At 43.6% G+C, this 17,087-nt stretch overlaps 1 protein-coding gene across 4 annotated transcripts; it reads right to left on the reverse strand.

The window, feature by feature from the left end:
* Positions 1 to 6,364: 6,364 nt before the first annotated feature.
* RNF6 (ring finger protein 6) lies at positions 6,365 to 15,246 on the reverse strand (the record flags this gene model as incomplete). 4 transcript variants are annotated; one of them, XM_082332414.1, is made up of 4 exons in its annotated part: positions 6,365 to 9,213; positions 10,426 to 10,533; positions 11,105 to 11,317; positions 15,123 to 15,246. In XM_082332414.1, the coding sequence occupies 4 exons, from the start codon at positions 15,244 to 15,246 to the stop codon at positions 7,478 to 7,480; spliced, it is 2,181 nt and encodes a 726-aa protein (XP_082188540.1). In that variant the 3' UTR covers positions 6,365 to 7,477. The 4 variants fall into 4 exon arrangements, with proteins under 4 accessions (XP_082188540.1, XP_082188543.1, XP_082188542.1 ...); XM_082332417.1 differs by having other exon boundaries at positions 14,841 to 15,194; XM_082332416.1 differs by lacking the exon at positions 15,123 to 15,246 and adding an exon at positions 14,189 to 14,834.
* Between the last annotated feature and the right edge of the window lie 1,841 nt (positions 15,247 to 17,087).

The raw sequence follows: 17,087 nt of genomic DNA on the forward strand, positions 1-17,087 counted from the left end.
ACCTAAATGATTCTGTGGTTCTGTGAACAGAATGACCACTTGACACTGAGTCAAGCCAAGAGAGGTTGTGCAACCTGTCATGGTGATGCCACCGCACAAGTCGTAACTTCTTGCATTATTTTGGTTAATTCAGATGAGAGCATCTGACAGACCTCTCAGGTCACAGCACTGCAAATATGTGTTGTACATCTTGATTCACAGTTCTCTGGTGTTGCTTTTCTGGTTTATGGTGCAGTATAAAGCAAATATTGCTGTTATGGTACAAATATGTCACTAAACCAAGATGATGCCGTTGTATTAGCTTTGGAGCTATTCTGGGACATTCTGTGTTCAATAAACCCGGAGGCTATGAAAAGCGGGAGGAGTGATGCCCCTGTTATCCTAAATCTCTCCCCCTTTCTAGACATGTACATGACTCACATGAAATTTTCAGTAGTGCCAGAGGGAAGCACTTTGCGGAAATAGTCTATTCCTAAGACGAAAGAGTGAAAAAAAAGCTTGGAAATGGTTACAGGTGTACAAAAAGACCTAATGAATACAGAAGGGAAGGGAAAGGGAGTTGGAAAGAGTCTGAGGAATGGGATGAAATTAAAACACTTCTGCCCAGTTTGCAGTTATTTGGTAACACAGGAATCCATTTCCACATCATATATTATTAAAAAAGAGACTATTAGAGTGGCATACAGGGCCATAATATCAGCTAGAAAGTCACCGATAGCATCACACATGTAAGAAATGGAAAAACCTATTAACTCAGCATGATAGTTCTCTGCATCTTTTCAAGAGCCCTGCCCAGTCCAGCTCTCTGGGTCATTTTCTGCATTAAGGCTTTCTAGAGAGGTTCTGGGTTAGTCCTGCCAGTTGACCTGAATTTAATATTTCAACTGAAATAAATTGTTGTTTTTAAAACTTCTATCCACATTTTTTTATTTATTACCTTAGAAATAAATTACTTTTCTTAACGTTACCAATAAAAGTGATTTAACATGTCACTTACTCCTTCCAGAGATAAAGCTAGCCCAATGCCAATACCAATAGCTGTGCATCCTGCAGCAGGAGATGACCAACAGAAAATGTTTATTGGAGATCAACCAAAGGCGGCTTAGAGGACATTTCCTCTAGTTTGAGGATGTAATGCTGTTCATCTTTAACATTTCTTTATTTTTTGCTTTCTTTCATGCCATACAATTATGTTCATGTAAGCTACATCCTATTAAATACCAGAAGACAGTCAGATGGAGAAATAGATGCTCATTTAAAAAAAAAGAAGAAAAAGTAAGATAGATGAGAAGTAAAATTTTTAAGTACAAAGCAGATCCTTCTCTCACAGAAGTATTGAGAAAGTTACCATGAACAATAAGCATCATGAAATAACTCATGAAGAAGTAGATACTTCCTTTAAAGATAGGAATTTAAAAGCATGGAGTACAAAAGACTCCAAGGCATATAACAGAAGACAAGGAAAGATTTGCTGGCAGCTCAGTAGGTGAACCTGACCCACTCGGTGCTGTGAGAGGCCACATTTGCAGGGGGAGATAATATCAGCATGGAGAGGCAGTAGAAAGCCGACCTCAGGTGGCACAGGCAACCTTCATTCTCACGTTTGCCAGCTTTGCCGTACTCAGCTTCACAACTGCAGTAATGTTTTGTTTCTGCACAGATGTGCGAGTGCTCAGCTCTCTTTTCCCTTACGCCACGCACCAGTGCCACCAGCGGTGGTCTGGCTCTGTCTGAAGAGGTTCATTACCCCAACCTAAGAGCACCCTATTCCCTTGACCGTAGTTAACTGTAAGGCTCTGAGTCTTTTATATCCAGTAAATGTCAAGTCATTACTTATTTTATGTAGTCTTTTATAAGCTCTTGCCTGTATTTTAACCTTCACAATCAGATGAATCAACAGGCTGCAAAAAACTCCGGCCACCCAGAGCTTCATAGAATTGGATCCAACCTCCCTTTGACTGCTACGACGGACACAAAAGCTCCAGACTTGCTCCACGTAAGCCTGCAACCTGCCGAGTGCGCATTCTCAGTCCAGCCGGAAAGGGATCATTGTCACTTTGGCTAGATGGACACCTGTCTGTCCTGCCGATGACCATCTCCTTCCACCTTCTGCACTGCTGGGAGCTAGCACGCAAACTTTCTGCTCTGCAAATTAAACAGCTACTATCACGTGCCTTCCTTCCCCTGCTCTCATCGCGCTGACACGGTACAGCGAAGACGCGGCACCACGGGCGCGTGGCACAGGCATCACCTATTCTGCAGTGGGAACTATAAGGACCTGCTGGGGCCTGGCTACACCCCACGCTGCTGCCGTGACCTTGCTGCTGCTGTAACCTGCGCTGGCTGGAGGAAAGCCACCAGAAAAATAATCCATCTTTATTACGTATATGCCTTCTGTTGTGCAAACCCTGGGCAGTAGAGGCTTGAGCTGAACAGACTGAGAGTCCCAAAAGCTTCTTGCAGCCAAGGCGGGTTCTGGCTCTTCCAGATCAAAAGGGACTACGAAAAATAAAACTCCTATTGCCCCATCTGGCCATTTACTCAGCTGCAACTAGAGAGCATACAACCAAATGTTCAGGTGTTTAATATCACCAAGGCTAAACTGAAACCAGGCACTAATGTCACATTGGGTTTCTAGGCAAGAGATGAGGAAATAGAGCCCGAGAACTGGACAAACTGGCCGGCCAGCTGAGCCCAGTACCTGGTGCTAGCTTCTCTGACCCCATCAACCTCACAGATTAAACAACAGTCTCTACCTTCACCCTCAGGACCCATCTCATACCTGGGTGGACACGCACATCCCCTTGCTCTTCACTTCAGCAGAACAGAAGCCTCCAGGGCTCTCTGGGAGCATCCCAGCTGCAGGTGTCAGCCTGCCCTGCATCCCACACCCCCACTGGCTCTGCGCCTACGCTCGGGCCCCAGAGCTGCTGAAGGTAATCCCTCTCCTTCACTCTCCTGCCCAATACTTCTGCGAGTTGCTCCCAGCTGCCTTAGGAAAGCCTCTTAAGCTCCGCTGCATTCCCGGTTTCTCATTACCCCTGGTTTCTCACGCTCCCCTTGCCTGCCCGTGGAGGGTTTGATCCAGGCCACCTTCTCAGCACGCCTAGGAGTAGCCAGAGCTCAGCACCACAAAGCGCCTTCTCTAGGCAGGCAGCTTTCTGCTGCAGGCCAGGTAAACAAATATGGGGTAACACATACTTTCCGGTATACGTTTTTATAGCAGTAAGAGCTAACTTCACATTAACGGACAGGCAGGAATCGCGCAGGTGACCAAATCATCTCACGCGCTTTAAATCACCAGCTTGAGAAGTGCAGAATCAGTCGGAAAGGTGAATCTCTCATGCAACAGCTGACGCTGGAAATTGTGCAAGAAAAGGGAGCACGTGGACCTATTGGAACATCTAAGTTACATCTTCCACATTAGCCACATCAAGACAATAAATACAGGAGAGCCCAAATTTATTTTTGAGGTTTCTTGTACGGAGTATGGTGTTAAGGTTGCGCAGCCCAACTTGCGACGTGTTCTGTGGCACAGAAACCTGGCTGGGAAGTACGTAACTCCCGCTGCCGTCAGCACAAGCCATGGTTAGCCAGGAGCAGATAAAATACGCTCACGAAGCTCAGCAAGGGTGACGAATTCGGTTCCACAGTAGCTGAAGTGTTACTTTGAAAAGGGAGAAAAATGTGCTTAGTGGGAGCTGTTACAAGCAGCTGAGAATTTCACTGGGGGAAAATTTCTAACTGGGAGATGAAAGTCAGCTAAATTAAATGAAAATGCCCATGAGAAAAATGTAGGTTATGCTGAAATTTCAAGAGGAGGAAGGAACACAGTGGATTATTGGATTGTTTGCATCTTATTGAGAGAGAATCATGAAGACTTACAGGGGGAAGGAAGAAAAAAAGAACAGAACAAACCTGTGGCATTCCAGAATTTAAACACTAGGCTTTGGTATTTCTTTTTGTGGAAAATGACTAAATAGAGCTCAGCTACAAATATTGAAATCCCCAAACTCCAGTAACATGTTAACTGCAATTTTCAAAACCACATTTTGCGCGGTACAGGAAATGTTGATCTTCTTCATCCCAAGCAACAAATGGGATTTCAAATACTTTTGTATTCAATCCATTTTCCAGACATCTGGACCTTTAATACATTTGTTAACAAAAACTTTTTAAAAACAAACCTATCGTGTGCCACGTTGAAATGTTAAGTGTTTAAACTTACTAAAAAATTGACTGATACTGCAAAAATGAAGCTAAGCGAGTGATCTCAGTGTTACTCATCCACACTTGCTTTCCTGTCTGACCTCTGGTGATTCCAGTGATAGCAGACCGCAACACAAACTGCATCTCGCTCTTCAAAATGAATGGGATGCACAAATATACTTTGATGCCTTTATAATTTTGTAGACAAACCTGAGTAGACAAAGTGTCTTATCATTGTGCTGATTTACCTATCAGAGATTTTCTTTTTCTTTTAATGACAGGTAGTAACATTATAAAGCTGTCCTGTGAAGGAGGATATAGACAAAGGCTATTGCACCTTCACATGAAATACATGAAGAGCAAGCAAGAGTTCTTCCTCTCCTCAGCCCTTTTACAAGCAAAAGAAAGAATAAAACATGTTATTAGTTCACCTAATCAGACAGAAATCAGGGATAACTAAAGGGATTTAATAATTAACAAACAAGCTTCATTCTGTCAATGCTTTACTTGGTTTTCAAGCTCTCCTCAACAAGTATCAGCTTAAGGACAATTACCATATTTATTTTCTGAAATGCTTCATATTTATCTCTAGTCCCCTTTTATTAAAAAGAAATTCTCACAAAGTTACTGATTAAATAGCTAGAAATAAATGGTTAAACTTTGATTTAGAAGGCGTTGCTAGAGAAATACCTGTGCTACGTGACATACTTATAAATGATCAGAAAAATAAATAAATAACAGGTGACAAAATCTGCAAATGGTACAGAATTATTGGGGTATCAGAAGCGAAGACAAATCATAGGAGGCAGGGCGCCCAGGATGATAAAAGGGCAAAGAAAATTTGACTTGCACAACATACAAAATAATGCAAGAGAAAAAAAATGTATGCAAAAAAAAAAAAAAAGCATGCAATAATCAGTTCTAAATTAGCAATTAGCATTCAGAAAAGTGATTGTGAAATCTTTTTTGTGAAAATCATTAAGATATGAGCTCAGTGTTGAGCAGCAATCAATCAAAGGCAAAACCAGAATATTAGGAATTATTTGGAAGATCACAGAGAGGAAAAAAGCAGTTGTTACATCACTGTATAATGCCTAGTGCATCCACATCTTGAATTCTGCATGAGTACCAGTTCTCCCATTTCAAAAGAGCAACCAGAATAGTTACAAAAGAACAGCTTCTGTATAAAAAGAGATTAATTAGGACTCCTCAGTTATTTTAAAGGAAAAAAAAAAAAACAACACAAAAGCCACCAGCAAGGCAATGGTGAGCCAAAGGCAGGTTTCTACAAATGTGGCATTTGAGTCAGGCAGCTTTCAAATATAAAGGAAAACCACAAGGAGACACGGTAGTAGCAGAAGGCACCTGTGTATAGAGACACTGTCAACATCAGGAGCTAACAGAAGTAACAGGAAAAAAAAAACCGTAAGAAATAAGCTAGTTCTGATAATCACGTTTAAATCTCCTCACTTTTTAACATGGCTAAGGAGGCACTCAAGAAAGGTGTCAACAGTGTTTGCAATAATTAGCTATCCAAATCGCATCAGGAGAGATCTTAATCATATCCTTTAGTGCATATTAATCTCCTAAGAGAATCTCTCGGAACTACTTTTGGGAATAAAAAGAAGCACTTTTGTGGAACTTTTGACACAAGCTTTTTCGCTTGCAAAACTGAAGTAGACATCCTATAGCTTAACACAAGATTTTATAGTTTCCCTTCAAGGAGGTCATGAGCAGGTGTTTCAACTGAAGCACCTGGCACAGAAGCGCATTTGTCAAGGCCATCTGTAGGCCAAGTCAGCAGGACTTCCTCACTCTAAGTATTCTTTCCACCGCTCAGAATGTACACACATCAGAGTATTGCACAATTCTGCCTTTCTCTAAGGCCTGCAATGCACATTGCTCAGAAGATGAGCTTTGTAACGTTCAGCTTACTTCCAGAAGCCCCCAGAGTGCTTTGCCTTGCTTTTTTATCTACCGCAACAGCCAACACACACGTTGTGGAAACGCAAGTACACAGCTGGGGAAATTCGGGGAAAGAATAAAGTGAAAACTGAGACTGAACGTCAAGAATGATAAACCTTCTTCCCAATCTACGGGATATGGCTCAACAGTAATCCACACACAGCCTCGGTTTTTTAGTTTGCAACTTTATTTCTTTATAAGTTATTGGTATAAAGTTTAATATCTAATTATACAGTAATCTGGGGACTTTAAGGGAAGCTTATTTTGTCCTTTTTAGTGTCTTTTGCCATTTAGTCCTCAGACATGTTTTAAGAGGACTGATATTATATGTGTACCTTAAATTTCTGTACAAAACCACTTCAAGCCTTTGTTTTGTTTTTCTGAGTAGGATGCACAAATCATGCATATTGTAGACAATATAATGGTCAAGGAAATATTTCCCCTCTTTAAACTAAGGCAGTTAAAACCCCATGAATATCAACTGAGTAATTTGGAGGAGTAAAAAGGCTTCCTCAGTGCTCATGTATTCTCTGAGCAAATACCGTGTTCAGTAAGACACGCCCTCTTGGAATTATTATTGATTTGATTGCTGTCTGCATTGAAAAGACAGCGATTGTCAAAGACAGCATTTAATTATGTACATTTTATAATGTCACTAACCCATCCACTTTTGAATATGAACTCATCAGCGTTAAGCATTGTGTAAAACCACATGCAAAAATTGCCATAAAATTTTTTCAATAGAACCAAATTGGCAAGTTTTTGGAAAGGATATTTCAATGTTAAAAAAAATATACTGTCTATTAAAATGAGCACTTCAAGTAACTTAAATATCTTTAGCAAACATGTCCAGCAAGAGACTCTCTGTAAAAGAAATTGTTCTTAGAACAAAAAGCTAATGAATGGCTATTTAGACACTAATTTTTCAACACAGTGGTGGGTCTGTGTGAAACAATTTGTAATCTAAATAAAGTGAGTCCATTACACTGTTAAAAAAACATACATTAAGCAGGACTGATTAACTATTGCATTTCTGTATTTACAAAAGTGCTTAGCATAACAAAATTACCTAAAAAAATATAAACTTTACCGATATCATTTGGTTCTATGTGTACTCCTAGATCTGCGCTTGGAGAAAAATAGTATTTACATTGCTAGATTTAGACAAGTTTCCTATTATTTTTAAAGAAATTTAACAAAACTCCCCACAGAAATGGACCCCTATGCAAGTCAATTCATTCCATCTGGCTCGTCATAAATAGAGCAAAAGCAAATCCTTGAGTACGGAGCAGTATAAATAATTCTAGCCGTTGTCTGTGGCATTAGACCCCAATACAGGCTGCCGACAAATGGGGCAAGTGGAGTTTTCAGAAAGCCAGCGATCAATACAATGAATATGAAACTCATGCATACAAGGTAACTGCCTTAGCTTATTCCCTGTTACATATTCATTAATGCAAACACTACACGTTTTACTTATTTCATTTTCAGTGTGAATATCCCCATAGTTCCGGGTAGAAAGATTGTCAATCTGCTCTTTGGTTAAACCTCTTAAACGATCGTCATCCTCATCCTCATTCAGCAGGAAGAAGTGGGCAAGCCGCAGTATGGGCAGCGTTCCATTTTCCACTAGGCTGTTCGCATCTTGAGACTGCCTGTTGTCTTGGTTTTCGTTATTGCGACCATAGCGCTGAACATCATCACTCTGTCCATTTGTTTCCCTGCTGCCTTCTACCGCATGCCCATTTCTAGATGAAACCTCACTTGGATCACTGCTGTTGTTTGCTGAACTTGAGTTACTCTGCTCGGACTGTCCATCCGGTAAGTGATGACCACCTCTTTGCACTTCTGAGTTAGATTCAGTTTCCATTAGAGAACTCAGTTCTCCAAAGCCTGTCATAATTTGTCTAAGGATTGATCGAAGAGCCACTGATGAAGGTTCACCAAGCCCCGTTTCTGAAATCCGACGAAGAGGTATCCGTATAGTGCTAACGTAGGTTCGAATACCCGCACGTTCTGATCGTGATATCGTACGCCGAAATCCCCCACTGTCACTTTCAAAGGTAACTGTGTTTTCTGCCATTCCTACTCTAGAACGAGTTCTACTGGCAATACTGTCCCGATCTCTGTTTTCTCCAGGACGAATCCTTCTCACCTGAAGGTCTAATGTAATTGTTGGATGCCTTCTAACAGCAGCTACTGGTCTACTAGATTCCTCCTCTTCCAAAGTTATTCCCAAGGATGGGGCTACACTGGAAAGCTGAGGAGTCTGAGAGTTACCTCTTGCTTGTTCTTCAGCCGGCTGTGGAGAAGGCTGAGCTGCTTGTCTTCTACTTCTGTTGACTTGCTGTGCATTTCTATCCTGCCTCTGCCCACGTTCCTCAGAATGAGCAGTATCACCTTGCCTTTGCAGCGGAGAGCGGCTTCGACTACTTAAAGTAGACCTCAGCCGCAGAATTTCTAGTCTTTGGTTTGTACTCATCCGAACACTAGTTCTAGCTCGACCTCTTGTGACTCCTGCAGAAGTACCTCTTTCTGGCATTTCTCTTTGTTCACCGGTACCTGCAGAATTATTACGTGTAGTATTTGTTTGGGAAAGGCCTGTCAACTCCCTCGTTCTACTCCTGAGCCTCCCTGAGAGCGGAGGAGAGGCTGCTTCAGAGCTTTGTGCCACAGAACCTCTTACAGACCTGGTCCTTGCAGTGCTCGACGCCTCGCTGTTTGCCTCTCTTGCAGTCCTGCTCCTCGTTCGTGGGGTTACTGGACTGACAGCTCTTTGATGTCTTCTTTCTAAATACATTCTGCTACTATCTATACCCACGTACTCCTCACCAGCAGTTTCAAAACTGTTTTGCTCGTGATTTATGTTGATTTCCAGACTAAACCGAAACTCCCCACTGTTTGGATTTGTTCGACTCACGGCTCTCCAGGTTTGGTTCCCACTCTGTCCACTGCGAGTGGCATTGCCTGTGCGACGAAATGTGTTCAGCCATTCAAGCAGAGAGTCACTGTTTGAGTTTTCTCCAAGAACATCAGAATCTGAGAGAAACAAAGAATCGCAAACAATCACACTACTGCATGCTCAGCATACTACGATGCACTCCAAATCCTCCACGCTTGCTGGGCCTTGACTTCAGAAACGTTACAGTAGAAGGACAGCTACCTTTCCACGCTAACATAATTTTGCTGAAAATATGCTGTATGTAAAAACATCAGCAAAACTCGTTAGTTCAACCTAGATTTTTTTTGTCTCACCAGCAGATGCACAGAGAAGTTACTATGCGCAGATGGCCTCTTCTGAGCAAGCGTTCAGATTTATGTAGTCCAAAGTTATTTGTATTTGTCCAGTATCTGTCCCTCACTTAAGCTATCAATTTGAAGGTACCAGCCAACTAATTTTGATAAAGCAAGGAAAAGTATGACAGATTTTGTCTTCTTTTGTAAAACATTTAAAAAAAAAAATTCTATAAGCAGTGGAATAAATGATGCATGGTTTGGGCAGATTTGCTCCTTTTGTGCAAACACACTCTTCTCCTACTACAGTACCCACAGCTCCATTCCCAAATCCCCTCCAACTACAAGCTCAAGAACAGACACAATTGTTCTGCTCACTACGTGTATAAAGCAAGCCAGCAGTTGTAATCACAGCAAAGGTTTTCACTTGAAGGGATCGGATTAAGCTCTCCCTACTTTCATGAAACTTGCAAGAACTTTGGTATCTTCGTTTCCAAGTTTCCTGTTCCTCTCCTAAATCTGACTAGAATTGGCCAAATAATTAAGCCAATACTGCCAGGGAAGTGAAGACAGACAGTGCACATAATACAAGCCTCGCTCCATTAAAACAAATGGAAATGAAACTACAAAACCTATAAAACAGTGGAGAAGTTAACTGTTTCCCGATAAACTTCTTTCCTGTTCCAACTTCTCTAATACATGATAAAACCTTTTAAGAATTAGAAGAATGAAAATTATTTTTGTGCTAATAAGTTTATTAGCAAAGGGAAACCAGGAAAAGAGGAGAAAGTAATTTGTGGATGACATAAATCAGTTTTCATGAAGTATTTCAAGTTTGTTTTCATATCATTAGGAAATCTATTTTACTTTTAAAACAATCCATGGACACAAAATGAAAAAATAAGACTTGTAATGGCTGATATTGAAATCCATCAGCATTCCTCTTAAATATCTGTACAGAACAATATTTATGCATCATGTACTACGTGTATCTATATAGGAATGAAGAATGTTTACCTCCAACAGTTCTACCTTCACCTTCTCTGTTATCCAGATCAGTCTGTGATGCCAGACGCTCCTTAGCCCCCTCCAAGCGTTGCTGCAACTCTTCTGCTGTTATTTCCCCTGAAATAATTTATATTTTGATAATGCTGTTAGATAAGACATTATTATTGGCTCAACACAGCCATGCAGAAATAACAATATTTTTTATCTTGAAGCGAAATCTTCAGAAATAAGGTAAAAATTAATGAAACCAAAAAGAAAGTAGCACCAGCATGAATGAGATTGTAACACAGGTACACAGACAACAGAGGAAGTAGGTACTGGGGTGGAGGAAAAAAAAGATGTTCAATGTGCGTCAAGAGCATGCCAACTTCCAGTAACAACTCAGAGGTCCCCAGAATTGCCACATACCAACAGATATACTTCAGTGTACCAGATATGGATTATCTGGGTTTGGATATTACCTATATACGGAGATGTTGCATTTGAAAGTAATATTTTTATTCCAGCTTTAGTATCTATTTAAGTTGTTAATTTTTACTGAATATCATAAATTTTGAAGAGAGATGGAGTGTTTTTTCTTTCTACACAGCCACAAACGTCAGGCTACTTGAGTCATACAACCACACGCAATGCCTGACAGCAAGAGCGTTACTTCACATTACATCTACAGAAGGTATCCACCTCTTACCAGGAGTGCCAAGCAGGTTGCGGTCCCTCATTAACCTGTAGTCTTCTTCATTGAGCTCATTAATGAACTGGTAATAGGCCTCCTCCCTACTGAGGCGCTCCAGCTGTCGTTGTCTCTCATCTTCACCATGACTGCGCTCCCGTGAAGACGCCTGCTCGTTGCCACTCCCTGCACGGTGCCGGGAGCGGTCCATGATGATAATGCCAGGCTCTCCTGAACAAAACCAGAAGATTAGGCTGCACAGTAATTACAGTAAGAATTTACCTAATTTACTGTAAAAAGTTCCCAGCATTTTCAATGAAATTAGTTTATTAATAGCTAAAGATGATTAAGATGAACCAAGCTCCGTGTTATTTGCCAAGTCAACAGTGTAGTTTATTATGCAAGTATTTTGCTTCTAGCTTGCTCAAAAAAAGCTAGACGTCCCCTTTGCTCACTGAAAAGACATACCAGGTGGTACAGCAACTTTAAAATAAAAGAGCAATGACAGACTTTTTTTTTTTTTTTAGCTAAATAAGGATATTCTAAAAAGTTAAAGGAATAACATAAAATCTATTTCCCTTCTCCCAGGTAAAATACAACAGCAGCATGGAGTATTTTAAAAGCTAAAATGTCACTAAAAACATTGTTCTCTAATTATTGGACTGTGATAATCCAGTGTAGGCTTTTGACAACCACAGCTACTGTTTCAGAGAAGACTCTCTTCCACTTAAAACATTTACTGATAAGCAGGTAAGACTGCATTAGTATCTCAGTCAGTACCATCCCTCACATAGCACAAAACCTACAGATATATTTTTGGCGGAACTGACTCTTTTGACATTCTGACATTACTGGTATATTTTCCTTGTGACCTCTAATCCAAGAATTAGCTAATAAAAGGATACCCATCTCCAGGAAACTGGTGTAGAAGAGAAAGGGCTACACTTTACCCACAGTTCTTCAATACTTTCCAAACATTTAACCAGTGGGACCACACTATTAGAAGGCGTGAATAACCTTCCAGTATCAGAAAGAGGCATCACCTCTGTTGATTTCTGTGCCATTACCAGCTCTCTCTGGCCCAGAATTGAGTCCGAACCAATCGGCTCTCAGACCACACCCCAACTTTTCTATTTCCTAAAGAAAACCTGTTGTTCAGCATTCAATTTGAAAGAAGAGAAAGCGAAGTGTCATCCTTTCAACGGGGCTTCCTGTTTAGCAAAAGCCATCTGTAATACCTCCTGAGGCAGACACCTGACAGAAGAGATCACTTCTTTAAAGAGGAGATCACCAGGCCAAAAAAAACCCAATCATATGGATACATTCTGCTTACATGTGAAAAGAAAGTTATTGGGTAAACGCCTTTTTTTTGGTCAATTCACCAACACATCAAAGTCACTTCAAGTATTGATTATGGGGAAAACACGGAACAGCATCTCAGCACACTCCCGATCAGTAATTAGTCTTCACAGGAAGGGTGATGAGACAACCAACAGACCAAACCAACTAACTGTTAGACATACATTCAATAAAGAGTAAATCTTTATCAATGCAGCCAACAGATAAGAAGAATTAGAAAATGTATTTTGCCAAGAGCAGAAGCTGGCATACATTTAATATACCTTTCTTATGTTGTTTGTGAGATCCGTTCTGATGCATCCTTGGTCTCCTCATTTTCCACCCCATATGCTACTTCTTTCCCCCCCATAGGTACCTGCACTTCTAAACAGCTGTTCCCAGTCTTATCACTCATCTGCCTCCTGTGTCCAACATTGCATTTCAATGTATTTAAGACTTCCCTTCCCGCTCCTTAACTCACTTAACTGAAAAGAAATCATATCCGAATATCTCCCCTTCAAGACATTTTCTATTCCCATAATATTTGTGGGGGTTTTCATTTTACTATCGCCCTCTTGGCTCTGCCTCACAAGCTGTAGGTAGTCACTGACTTCCATGTCCCACAAGGGCTGTGTTCAAATCAGGTCACTTCTCATATCACATTTCTAAACACAAATTTCTCAGCCAGCTCTTTGCCTTACTACCCTGGTTTTCTCAAAACAAATGCAGTTCCTCCCCCCTCAACACACAGTTAGCACTATTATTACCCTGATGACACCCATCACTTGACTATTATCATGAAAATGCCCAATCCATACTGCACTGAATATTAAAGCATCTCTGTCCCAGTTGCCTTACAACTTGAGACAAATAAAGCAGGGAGGGGAAATAGGACAGATGAAACTAAATGAATTTTAGGTAAGGTTGCTATATAGATGAAAGCCTTAAAACAACTAACATGTTACTGTTTGCCCAACAACGGCCATAGTAAGTTAACCGACTTTCTGGATATATCACCATATTGCTGCACAGAAAAATGACATATAAATTCTTAAGATGAAAAGTCCATCACATGTAGTCCCCCTCAATCTAAATTTAAACTGTTGTTCAAAAGAGAGGTTCTTTACTTTTCACTTCTCATCCACAGAAAATCTGAAATCTCTTCTTCAGATTTTGTGGGTGGTAGAAAAAAATTACTGTTTTGTTGACAACTGTATGGTAGGATGATTAGTCACACTCTTTAAATGACTCACTTAGAAACAGTAAGAAGTGTGAAGTGTTCGATTGTCCCATCTGTTTAACATAACTGCATGGATGACAACTACTACCCATATTTATCAAGCACCATCAAAACTAAGTACTTTGGCACTTAAAATGTTTCAGAGTAGTGAAAGTTGAAGAGTATTAACTGCATCAAAATGAAGTACTTCGGCATGTAAAATATTTCAGAGTATTGAAAAGTTGAAGGGTATTAACTACCAAGATGTAAAAAACTGAAATCGAAATCCAGTTATGACTCAGGATTACTCTTCCTTTGCAAAGAAACAGGTGCCACACGCCAACAGTTTATCTACGTTTTCTAGAATTTTCAACCTAAGGCTCACTCCTTTAGTTTGTAATTCATAGTTACTCCGGCCCATTTTTGAAGATTTACTTTCATTTTTATCTACGCGATAGATACGTTATGCTTTTAGATTTTGGCCTCTTTCCATGAATTACTACCCCCAATTCAATTAGGTATTCATTTTTCTGAAAGACTACCACCTGATTGCGAGCAAGACGACTATGGAGTTTAGATGAGGAAGCCTCCCCGAGCGACAGGGCTATTTAGCATTTCTGTCACACTGCAGCCTCCAGGCGAGATGATCTCACCGAATTTGAAAAAAAAAAAAAAAAAAAAAAAAAAAAAAAAGGAAAAAAACAAACCCAGAAACCCCCACAGAGCCTGGGGAAGGACGGGAGGGGGAAGGACAGACAGACAAAGGAAGAATCGGAAGGTAACTAAGAAACAGGCCGCAGGGCACCCAACGCGATCCGAGCCCAGGCCCTGGGGCCGCCCGCCTCCCCCCAGCCCCCAGGCCGGCAGCAGGGCCTGCAGATCCCAGCCCCGCGCCGGGCTCACGCTCTCCGGCCCTTCCCCACCCAAGGCCACGGGCCCGGCTCCGCGGCCACGGGGCAGGGGAGCCGCGGGCAGCCGCCGGGGGAGCGGGAACCCCGGCCCGGCCCGGCCCGGCCGCCCGGACAGCGCCTGTTGCCAGACGCCTGGGGGAGGGGAGGATGAGGAGAGTGACTGACGCGGCTCCCGCCCAATCACCCGGCCAGCTCGCGGCCACCGACCAATCACGCCAGGGCAGGGCAGCCCCTGTCCTCCCGCTTCTCTCCTCCCCCGGCTCCCCGGTCGGGCCCCGCCACTAACCGCCACCGGTCCGATCGACTCCCTCCAGCGCTGCCCGCACCCCCGTCTCCCCTGCCCGCCGGGGAGCGGCATCACCCGCTGCGACAGACCGGGGAAGCGTCCATGCCGCCGCCTGCCCCGGGGGAGTCTGCCGAGAGCACAGCCGGGGAGACCCAACAGCCCGTCCCTGCCTGCTGTCCGCGGCACCGACCGGGGCGGGGCGGCCCGGTTCGGCCCCGCTCCGCGCTCCCCTTCCCTCCCGGCGGCAGGAGCAACCGCCGCCTACGCCGGAACGAAACCGACCCCTGGGTGTGCGGGCGGCGCGCTCCAGCCCCGATTGCGGTCCGGGCGGCTGCCGGCAGCCGCGAGCGCGGGTTCCGTGCGCGCGAGGGCGGCCCCGCCGGCAAGCGCCTCCCCTGCCGCGCATGCGCCCAGCTGCGGCGCGGGCGGCCGCCGGGTGGTGCGCGTGCCGCCGGGCCAACGGCAGCGGCGCGCGCAGGTCCCGGGCTGCGCGGGGCGGAGGGGGGGGGCACTCGGCGCTGAGGCGGGCGCCGGCTCCTCCGGCTCCCCCGGCCCTGCCAGCGGCCCCGGCGTGGGGCCCTGCCGCTTAACGCCCCCTCCGGCAGGCCCGAGGCAGCGGCGGCCTTGCGCCGCCCCGGTCTCGGAAGCGGCTGTGGGTTAACGAGCGCCAGCGCCTCGAGGAAGATGGAGAGCGCCGGCCTTGCCGCGGCCCGCCCTCCGCTCCCGCCGCTCCTCGGGCTGGTCCTGCGCCTGCCGCCGTCCCCGGGGCCCGGCGGGTCCCGCTGGGCGCCGCGCGGCCTCCCCCTTTGTACGTTCTCACTGAAGCTTTGGGTTTTTTTGCTTGGCCCGAGTCGCCATTCTCCGCAGTCCGTCTTGCCTTTGGACGCGTAAAGGAGGCCGTTTCAGGCACGGCATTTCACCAGCCAACCCGTTGCTGGTCAGAACCGGCATGGTTATCCCCGCCCTGGTGGGTGCCAGCCGTAACTATAAAGGTAGATAAACTTCCACAGAGGGGATTTCACAATGCATCGCTTCTCAACTGTAGAGCAACATCCACATCTTTAACCTCATAATAGCAATGAACATTATTATATTCTACCAAATCATCATAAGGCTGCAGCTTCAGTTGCTCATTTGGTACTGTATAATAAATTACATCAGGAATAAGATGATGCATCTTTAAATGGGACGCTTCTCCCATTCTCCGTGACTCTGCCTCTCCTTCCTTCCTTCCTATTTACCTTCCTTTCTGCAGGAATCTCCCTTCACCACCTCCATTGTCTAAAATAAGCCATTAATTGCTCAGTGCCATCACAGAAGCTGTTGTGTTTCAAGCTCTGATTTTAGTCATTTCCATTTGCAGAGCCTTAGAAGTTTTTCACACAAGATGCCAACCCTTTTACAAATTTGACATATGCTAATTGCTCACGTGCTGATAGCATCCACAAACTTTCTCTTCTGAGTTGCCTCTGCAGGTTGTTTCAACGCATGGCGGAAGCTGGCAGGCTGTGACAGAGGGGCGCGTTTCACATCTTATGTAGACTATTTGAGTCAGCAAAATGAGAGGATTTCATGAGAAGGATGCTTTAACAACGTAAAAGCACCTCATCCCTAGAATATCCAAACTACTCATACTTCTGTTCAAACTCGCTTGCAGAAATAAACAAAGTTTGGGTATTTTTTGTGCAATTTGTCTTGGTGCAAAGGCAAAGCCTTGCTAATGAGCGAGGTGACAGGAAAACTGGTGTCTAGAAAGATACCTCCGCTCCCCGCTTCAACTACGCACCCCAGGATTTCTTTATTCTGGCTGAGAAAAAGAGTTTACGCGAGTGTTACATTTAGGTTTCTTGACAGTTTATGCTCCTTTTGCGCCAGTTCATCGTTTCCATGAGACAAATGGACAGTGAGGACATGTTCTTGGCGCTGAGGCCATGCTGGGAGCTACTCCTTCCTGCTCGCTGTATTCAAAAAATGGAACCCTCGTGGTTATTCGTGTTCCTCGCCACAGTATGAATAACTGGTATTGCATTATGATTTCCTTTGCCTGGAGCAATTAAACTATGTCCTTCGCCTGAAGCAATTAAAATATGCCCTTCCTGAAGATCAATTTTACTTTCTTAATAAAAGTCAGAGTATATAAAGTAGTGCCTGGATCCCTGGAAAAGTCAGTTTCTTCCCACAATTACTTTTTGTCCTATTTTTGAAACCTTTTTCTCTCGTAGTCTGTTTTTAGTAACCATTATTCCA

Source organism: Platalea leucorodia (assembly GCF_965183815.1).
Source record: "Platalea leucorodia genome assembly, chromosome: 2".
In the NCBI taxonomy this organism is placed as follows: domain Eukaryota; kingdom Metazoa; phylum Chordata; class Aves; order Pelecaniformes; family Threskiornithidae; genus Platalea; species Platalea leucorodia.